This window comes from Palaemon carinicauda, chromosome 11, assembly GCF_036898095.1.
Source record: "Palaemon carinicauda isolate YSFRI2023 chromosome 11, ASM3689809v2, whole genome shotgun sequence".
NCBI lineage: Eukaryota > Metazoa > Arthropoda > Malacostraca > Decapoda > Palaemonidae > Palaemon > Palaemon carinicauda.
The window spans coordinates 122,685,201-122,695,200 of record NC_090735.1 but is presented as its reverse complement, the minus strand read 5'-3'; the positions used below and the strand labels follow the sequence as shown (position 1 = coordinate 122,695,200).

Genomic DNA, 10,000 nt, shown 5'->3' with positions numbered 1-10,000 from the left:
ATAGTTCTACCAGCTGAATCATCAGCAGCCATTGACTGGCCCTCCTTGGGGGGGGGGGGGAATTTGGGGCTAATCATTTACATATATGGTCAGTCTCTAGGACAATGTACGATCGTGTGACACACGGTTGGTACATGTGTACCAACCGTGTGTCACACGATCGTACATAAATAATTTTGTATATATCATGCTTGTATCTGCGCTCTTCCCTCGCACTAAAAAGAACCAGAATAAACATGTCTGCGTGTTTCCTCTCTAACATTGTCTGTTTCTCGAACATGAAAATTCCTGTTGCCTTTAGGTTTTGTATAGAAAGGAGAGTGTTCTTTAATAAAGTTACTCAGTTGATTGCATCCTGCCTTTGAGTCATAACCTTTCTCTCGGCCGTCACAACAATGTCACTGTCCCTTGCCTCTGCCATTCATGAGGGGCCTTTAAACCTTTAAACAATGAATAAAACTCCTGTGGGGGTTTGAGTAAACTGTTTAGAAAATAATTATCTATAATAACTTGGAGATTTGTATACTATCCTTGTTGATATGCACAAGAAAAACCAAGACAGATTGCACAAGGAAAACATCACATAGACATTATACTTATCAAGAAAACTCTCAACGCCTTTATGAATTTCATTGGTAAATCAGCTTTAGATAATGGTATGATAACGTAATCAATTCTAGATAATGACGTAATGTCGTGTTCATGCTGTATGTTCTAGTTTAAAGGTTTAAAGGCCGCTCATGAATGGCAGAGGCAAAGGGACAGTGACATTGCCCTATCAAGCAGTCCAATACCCTAGAGACTGACCATATACACATATGATCAGCCTCCAAGCCCCCTCTCCACCTAAGCCAGGACCAAGGAGGGCCAGGCAATGATTTGAACATGTTACATCTATCTGTCATTACAAATTCGTGTAAGCTACGTTTAAAGGTCGTTCATGAGTGGCAGATGCAAGGGACAGTGACAATGCTCTAGAGACAGACCATATATGCAAGTGACTATAGTCAATTTCTTTTAGCAAGGCAGATTTGCACTGACTCGCAGCGGTGCCCTTTTAGCTCGGAAAAGTTTCCTGATCGCTGATTGGTTGGACAAGATGCCTTGCGCAGCGGTGCCCTTTTAGCTCGGAAAATTTTTCCTGATCGCTGATTGGTTGGACAAGATGCCTTGTGCAGCGGTGCCCTTTTAGCTCGGAAAAGTTTCCTGATCGCTGATTGGTTGGACAAGATGCCTTGCGCAGCGGTGCCCTTTTAGCTCGGAAAAGTTTCCTGATCGCTGATTGGTTAGACTTGGTTGGACAAGATTATTCTAACCAATCAGCGATCAGGAAACTTTTCCGAGCTAAAAGGGCACCGTTGCGGGTCGGTGCATATCTGCCTCGTTAAAAGAAATGGACTATAGTCTCCAAGCCCCCTCTCCACCCAAGATTGGACCAGGAGGGGCCAAGCAATGGCAGGTGATTATTCCCCCTTATCCTTAGCTCACAAGGAAGATAAGTTTGCAGACACTACAAGAAACTATCGAGCTTGAGCGGGAATCGAACCCCAGTGCAATGGATCAACAGGCAGGGACGTTTCCTATAGGCCACCATGACCTTTAGGAGTCAGAATTGAGACAATGCCTGATGAAAAAAAAATTCTGACATCTAGCATTTCATTAAAGATCAATTTATAACTACTATATTTTTTTTTAAAACAACTAATTGTTATTTCTAGATCCATTTGTCCAAACGTTATCTTTTAATAAATAAAATATGATGAAAAAAAAATTCTGACATCTAGCATTTAATAAAAAATCAATATATAACTACTATATTTTCTTTTAAGGACAACTAATTGTTATTTTCTTGATCCATTTGTCCAAACGTTATCTTTCAATAAATAAAGTATGATGAAAAAAAAAATTCTGACATCTAGCATTTCATTAAAGATCAATTTATAACTACTACATTTTTTTTTAAAACAAATAATTGTTATTTTCTTGATCCATTTGTCCAAACGTTATCTTTTAAGAAATAAAGTATGATGAAAAAAAAAAAATTCTGACATCTAGCATTTCATTAAAGATCAATTTATAACTAATATTTTTTTTAAACAACTAATTGTTATTTTCTTGATCCATTTGTCCAAAAGTTATCTTTTAATGAATAAAATAAAAATTCTGACATCTAGCATTTCATAAAAAATCAATATATATATATATTTTTTTTAAACAACTAATTGTTATTTTCTCGATCCATTTGTCCAAACGTTATCTTTTAATAAATAAAGTATTGATGATATCTATGTTACTGAATTCGTTATCTATTGAGACGTCAATATTACTCAAGGGAGATCATGTTTGATAGGAGTTAAGAGAATTTTTTATTCATAATGATAAAGAGAATTTTTTATTTATAATGATAAAGAGAATTTTTTATTTATAATGATAAAGAGAATTTTTTATTCATAATGATAAAGAGAATTATTTATTTATAATGATAAAGAGAATTTTTTATTTCTAATGATAAAGAGAATTTTTTATTTATAATGATAAAGAGAATTTTTTATTCATAATGATAATAATTTGAGTTGTGTTGCCAACTCCATTATTCAATCTTTTATTATAACGTGTTATCTCAATTGTTAGTTTTAAGAAGGATAAATAGTTTTTGATTAATATTTTCATTGCTAATATTATAGAAAGACAAACGGACGGGAGTGCAAGGACGTGTCTGAGGCCTTCGTCCTGCAGTGGACTAGTTATGGCTGATGATGATGCTGATGATAATGATGATGATAATGATGACTTATGACCATCATTATTTCTTGCTTGAGGGTTGATGATAATGATGACTTTTATGATCATCATTATTTCTTGCTTGAGGGTACACACGGGCACACTGTTCTATCTCATTTCTCTTCCTCTTGTTTTGTTGGAAGTTTTTATAGTTCATTTAAGAAATGCTTATTTTAATGTTGTTACTGCTCTTACGATATTTCATTTTTCCTTGTTTCCTTTTCTCACTGGGCTATTTTCCCCATTGGAGCCCCTTGGCTGATAGCATCCTGATTTTCCAACTAGGGTTGTACCTTAGTGAGTAATAATAATAATAATAATAATAATAATAATGCCCCTAGGCTTATAGCATCCTGATTTTCCAACTAGGTTTGTAGCTTAGTGAGTAATGATAATAATAATAATAATAATAATAATAATGATGATAATAATGATAATAATAATAATAATAATAATAATAATAATAATAATAATGCCCCTAGGCTTATAGCATCCTGATTTTCCAACTAGGTTTGTAGCTTAGTGAGTAATAATAATAATAATAATAATAATAATAATAATAATAATAATCATCATCATTATTATTATCATTATAATTCTTAATTAAGAGACAATGGTGCAATTGATTTTCAAATAAATGGAAAAATATGTAAAATAAACTTTAATTTTTGTTAGGAAGAAGTTAAACTATCATGCTTAGTACAAAATTAACCAAATTTAATGTATATAAGCGTTTAGTTGTAAATCTGGTTACGTTGCAATCTTTATCTATCTGACGCATGCGCAGTTAAATGGAAATAATTATTACTCAGATTAATTTTATAGTTTTTATTAACATAAAGGTAATAGAAGTTTCTGTAATAATAGATAGAAACTTTAATACTCTACAACTAAACACAGAATTGAACTTTCTAAATAGTGAACAATATTAAAGTTGGTTTGTTTAGGCTATTTATTTTGATGATGTTACAATTCTTAAAATATTTTATTTTTCCTAATTTCATTTCCTCACTGGGCTATTTTCCCTGTTGGGGCCCCTGGGCTTATAGCATCCTGCTTTTCCAACTAGGGTTCTAGCTTAGCAATTAATAATAATAATAATAATAATAATAATAATAATACAATGTTGATTTTCCTCCTTCTTTGCATTGCGAAGCAATTCCAGTAGGCACTGCTGCTACCTCCGGTCGCTTTGGTGACCACGGAGGTAGCAGCAGTAGGGGATTCAGCATATGAAACTTCATTTGTGGTGGATAACGAGGGAGGTTGGGCTGTGGCATCCTAGCAGTACCAGCTAAACTCGGCTGAATCCCTTGTCAGGCTGGGAGGAGCGGAGAGAGGAAAGGTCCCCTTTTATTCCTTTGTTTGATGACTGCTACAACCCCAAAATTTGGGGAAGTGCCTTGGCAAATAGACAATGTTGATTCTTCTTCTATGCATTCAGCTTTTCACAAAACGTCAAGATGTAGCTACTCATCATGGCGTTTCTTATGAGCTCAAATCCTCACTCTTAAGCCTAATGAGCACCTTCTTCTTTAAGGCTGACCTCTTACTATCTTTCTGAATCCTTAGCTTCTTCGACACTTGTTTCAATAAACGGGACACACTCATGAAAAACGATTTGGCAGTTTTCTTGACAGTCGACAAACTCACCGAAAACCACTTGATCACACTTTTCGCCCAACTGTCCTTTAGGGTTACCTGTGCGTGCTTCATCATGACCGAGATTCGCACCTTCCTCACGTAAGTTTCTATTGCCCCCTTCGTTATCTTGGACGGCGTTTTCTCCAGAAAGGTCAGCAGGATTTTGCGGTTCTTGATGCCTGGGGTGAAGCGGATCGCCACCAAGGCCATCCGTTGTATCACTTCGCTTGGCGTCAGGTGCAGAACTCCCAAGAGAAGTGCTTTGACAGTAGATGACATCATGGTATCAATCTTGTGCCAGAGGGCTTCGATGAATTTTGATAGCACGCGGAAAAAAACTCTGAAGAATGGAAAGGTAAGCTTAAGGTATCGCCTCGGATCGAAAGTGCATTTATTTCCTTCACTCTCCTTGGACTCTGTGTTCTCTGACACTGACGTAACACCTTTCTTTGCCAGGTTCTCAAAGCTCTGCTTTGTTTGGAGACTCCCTTCATCTGCCGAGTAGTCAATGACATATCCTTCTTCGCTATTTGATCTATGGAGTTTCATATTTGCTGTTTGGAAGCGAATGAAAGGATTCATATCATTAGATTCGCCAGGTGTACAACTAGCATTGTTCACAAACGGTTCTGGTGACGATTTTTGATCAGAGCTTGGTACTGAATGAGCGTCAGTGGGATAAGATGGATTTATTTTCATAAATGAAGTTAAAGAACGGAAGGTCAGTTTAAAAACTGCCATTATGCTCAATGGGATTGCAAGAATGATAGATAAAACCTTTGAAAATAACTTGACAGTCCGTGCAAAGAGCTTACTGAGTGCACGGCCTTGTTTAAGATCAGACTGTAGAGCGAATGTTTCAGGTTCTTGTGTCACTGGACCGATGCTTTCATTAGGACTGTTATGAGGTTGAGAATGACCTGCGGAAAAGGCACCACTTTCTGGCGATTTCTTGATCCTTTTAAAAAGTGCATTCACATGAAGTTTTTTAAAGTTTTTTTCCATTTTTCCTCGCGCCTTAAGATACACTTCATTCAACCGTCCTTCAGTGTTGATATTTTCTTCAGAATCTGCTTGAAGTTGCGTCTTGCTTTTAGGATTTACAAACCTTACTGCCGTAATGCAAAACTTCCAACAAATATCAACAAGGAAACATAGAGCTATTTTAAAGATCTTAATTACCGCAATGGGCAATGACAAAACAAGTAAAATGACCAAACAAAATTTCTTGATAACACTGAAAATAATGGTGCATAAAAGCTGGAGTAGATATCTGATACATTTAAGTATGAAAAGTAATATTTTCCCTAACAAAATAAATGGCAGACAAGCAAATCTTATTATAATGAACAACAATAATTTTATAAATGCAAAAAAGATGGCTATAACATTTCTTAAGAAACTAAAAAAAGTGATGAAGCATAAACCTATGAAATGGAGAAGGGCTGAGAAAAATGAAATAATTTTTCTCATCAGGACCTTTGGCTCGAACGTTCGACCTGAGTTCGAATCACGAGAAATACATGCTGTGGTATCTAAAGGATTAATGTCATCTTTGATAATTTCTCGCTCTGATCCCGCTTTCTGTTTCTTGATTAGTCCGAACACATTGAGAGAGTATTTGTATTTCGTCTTCTTGAAGATCTCGTTATTAACTTTTTCGATCTGGTTGTCAAGTCTCAAATCTCCAGGATCGGATGAATCGTCTTGATCGGTGCTCCCTACAGAAACTTTCTTCGACTGAATTGGATTCTTAAATACCACAGCAGAGATTTTCAAGAAAATATGCCTCAAAACATAGGTTGTGTTCAGTGGAATGAAAAGTATGACAGACAGCAGAAAAGAAAAGGCTTCCTGCATCAACGAAATGAAAGATCTGAATGAACTTTTCCTCTGTTTGGAAGCCATTGCCATTGTAACATCAGTATCTCTTATATTGCTTAAACTTTCTGATTCTATGTGGCTTCCTTGGTTCTGGACAGTTTCAAACTCTGTGGACCATTTTACATCTTCTGGCTCAGCAAAATCAGAAGCTGAAATACCTTTATTCAGCTTTTGTCTTCCATCTTTACTCCACTGACGAAGAATTTTCCGCCATTTTGGCTTGCTTTCTTTCAATGAAATCTCTGATTCGTTTATGTTATTGACAGCTTCATTTCCTTGTCGTGGTTCAAACTTTGAAATTCTGTCTCTCCTTTTCTGACAATCAGGATTGATGTCATTAGGCAACTGGTAATCAATTTGTTTCTGTAATTTGGGGTCCTCTTTTGCTTTGTTTTTACATATTCTCGAATATATATTGCCACAACTGTCACTTATGAAAAGAAACGTGGATTTGGTCATAAGAAGAACGTCTCGGGGCAAGTACAAAATAAATCTAATGGAAAGAACCACATAACTTTTGAGAAATATCAACATGTTTCTTAGAAAACCGAAACATTTCCTCAAAGTGTTCTTAGGCATATCTGTTGTACTCTTGGTCCTCTCATTTTCAGCTTCCTGGCTATTCCTAACGCACGCTGGAAATAATTTACAATTAGACACAGTTTCAGGACACTCTTTGCTTCCTTCTATGGTGAAAAATTCTGAAGACAATTCACTGTTTACTGTCATTGCTTTTTGCTCAGTGACCAACTCTTCCCCTCCTCCCTCTGAACGAATTCTTTTCCTTGATTCCCCATGTGATATCAACAGCACATCCTCACAGTTGTTCACTGACTGCAATATTTCTGTCTTTGCATTGGTCGCTTCTTTCACATTTCTTTCACCCGGAATCTGACGATGAGAAGAACTTACAGATGGTGAAAGTCCTGTTGTAGCTGTTTCAATTAATTTTACCTTCTGTTTTGAAGAAAATCTGAAAAATTTATGTTCTTTACATGTTACAGGCCCTTTACAGGCTGTAGGAGATATTTCACCTGAGGATAAGAGTTGATTTTCCACCTGTTCACCGGAAAATCGATCCATTGTAGATGATACATCCAGACTCCGTCTACCCAAACTCAGCTCAGGGTCAAATGAATTGCTTTGCTCCAGGATCAAGTTTCTTTCATGTTTAGGGGGTTTCCTGAGAGTAACTTGTGTCTCATATTCAATGCTTTCTTCTCTCACATTAAGGCTCTTCGCCTCTGAGGATGAATGATCACTACTAAGATATCTAAAGAGCGGTTTACTTGTCTGTTTCTCATACACTTTAGAATCGCTCTCAAACTTCTTCCTAAAGCTGAACAAGTTTACTTTCTTCTCTTTCGTTTCCCCCGGCGATTTCTCCCCCGACTTGTCTTGAAGCAAGTGGTCGTATTCCAGTCCTGTCTTTTCCTCGCTAAATAAATCTAAAACCCCCGATAATCTCACAGATTTTGTCTTTGAATCTCGATTCATTCTGGTTACTTTCACAAACAATACTGAAAACTTTAAATCAATCAATCACAAACAATATGTATTACCAATGTCGTAAAAAATCTTCTTGGATGTCCTATACAGTGATTTTTCTATCTTATTGCTCTGTTTCAGGGGCTAGCGATTGTTCTGGGTATCTGTCCGTCCTGAAAAAAAAAAAAAAAAAAAAAAGATAGCGTTATTATTGTTATCACAGATTGTTAAGAACATTTCAAATTTTTAAATCACCTTGTTAGTTCTAGATTTGATACCCAGTCCCAGTCTCTCTACATACTTAAGTATTAATTGCACAGCTTACTTAGTTCTAGATTTGACACCCGGTCCTAATGTCTCTACATACTTTAGGCACTCGTTGCACGGCTTACTTAGTTCTAGATTTGACACCCAGTGCTGATCTCTCTACATACTTTAGGCACTCGTTGCACGGCTTACTTAGTTCTAGATTTGACACCCAGTGCTGATCTCTCTACATACTTTAGGCACTCGTTGCACGGCTTACTTAGTTCTAGATTTGACACCCAGTGCTGATCTCTCTACATACTTTAGGCACTCGTTGCACGGCTTACTTAGTTCTAGATTTGACACCCAGTGCTGATCTCTCTACATACTTTAGGCACTCGTTGCACGGCTTACTTAGTTCTAGATTAGATACCCAGTCTTAATCTCTCTACATACTTGAGTGCTAGTTGCACAACTTACTTAGTTCTAGATTAGATACCCAGTCTTAATCTCTCTACATACTTGAGTGCTAGTTGCACAACTTACTTAGTTCTAGATTAGATACCCAGTCTTAATCTCTCTACATACTTGAGTGCTAGTTGCACAACTTACTTAGTTCTAGATTAGATACCCAGTCTTAATCTCTCTACATACTTGAGTGCTAGTTGCACAACTTACTTAGTTCTAGATTAGATACCCAGTCTTAATCTCTTTACACACTTTAAGTACTAGATGCACAGCTTACTCAGTTCTAGATTTGACACCCAGTCCTAATCTCTCTACATTCTTCAAGTACTAGTTGCACAGCTTAGTTCTAGATTTGACACCCAGTCTAATCTCTCTACATACTTTAAGTATTAGTTGCACAGCTTACTTAGTTCTAGATTTGACATCCAGTCCTAATCTCTCTACATACTCTAAGTACTAGTTGCACAGCTTACTTAGTTCTAGATTTGACACCCAGTCCTAATCTCTCTACATACTTTAAGTACTAGTTGCACAGCTTACTTAGTTCTAGATTTGACACCCGGTCTTAATCTCTAAACATACTTTAAGTACTAGTTGCACAGCTTACTCAGTTCTAGATTTGACACCCAGTCCTAATCTCTCTACATACTTTAAGTACTAGTTGCACAGCTTACTTAGTTCTAGATTTGACACCCAGCCCTAATCTCTCTACATACTTGAAGCACTAGTTGCACAGCTTACTTCGTTCTAGATTTGACACCCAGTCCTAATCTCTCTACACACTTGAAGCACTAGTTGCACAGCTTACTTCGTTCTAGATTTGACACCCAGTCCTAATCTCTCTACATACTTAAGTACTAGTTGCACAGCTTACTTAGTTCTAGATTTGACACCCAGCCCTAATCTCTCTACATACTTGAAGCACTAGTTGCACAGCTTACTTCTTTCTAGATTTGACACCCAGTCCTAATCTCTCTACACACTTGAAGCACTAGTTGCACAGCTTACTTCGTTCTAGATTTGACACCCAGTCCTAATCTCTCTACACACTTGAAGCACTAGTTGCACAGCTTACTTCTTTCTAGATTTGACACCCAGTCCTAATCTCTCTACACACTTGAAGCACTAGTTGCACAGCTTACTTCGTTCTAGATTTGACACCCAGTCCTAATCTCTCTACACACTTGAAGCACTAGTTGCACAGATTACTTCGTTCTAGATTTGACACCCAGTCCTAATCTCTCTATATACTTTAAGCACTAGTTGCACAGCTTACTCAGTTCTAGATTTGATACCCAGACCTAATCTCTCTACATACTCTTAAGTACTATATGCACAACTTACTTAGTTCTAGAGCTTTCCGAGAAAACGTCATCACAGAGGTCCGTATCATCGTGGCCAGGAGGCTGATTCGAGCGGGGAGTGGAGGGACCGTCTGGCGAATCAACCGAAAAAGCAGCGTTGGGCTGTCCTTCACGAAGCCTCGGGA

General features: G+C 37.1%; 1 protein-coding gene across 3 annotated transcripts in view; it reads right to left on the bottom strand.

The window, feature by feature from the left end:
• Nucleotides 1–7,833: 7,833 nt before the first annotated feature.
• Nucleotides 7,834–10,000, bottom strand: part of LOC137650157 (dual oxidase maturation factor 1-like) — a 24,851-nt gene continuing 22,684 nt past the window's right edge. For all 3 annotated transcript variants that reach the window (XM_068383312.1, XM_068383314.1, XM_068383313.1), the window contains 2 exons: nucleotides 9,856–10,000; nucleotides 7,834–7,970 (listed from right to left, as the gene is read on the bottom strand). The exon at nucleotides 9,856–10,000 is cut by the window's right edge and continues 76 nt beyond it. In XM_068383312.1, coding sequence (XP_068239413.1) covers nucleotides 7,942–7,970; nucleotides 9,856–10,000 — 174 coding nt within the window. In that variant the 3' untranslated portion in view covers nucleotides 7,834–7,941. The remainder of the gene's footprint in view (nucleotides 7,971–9,855) is intronic.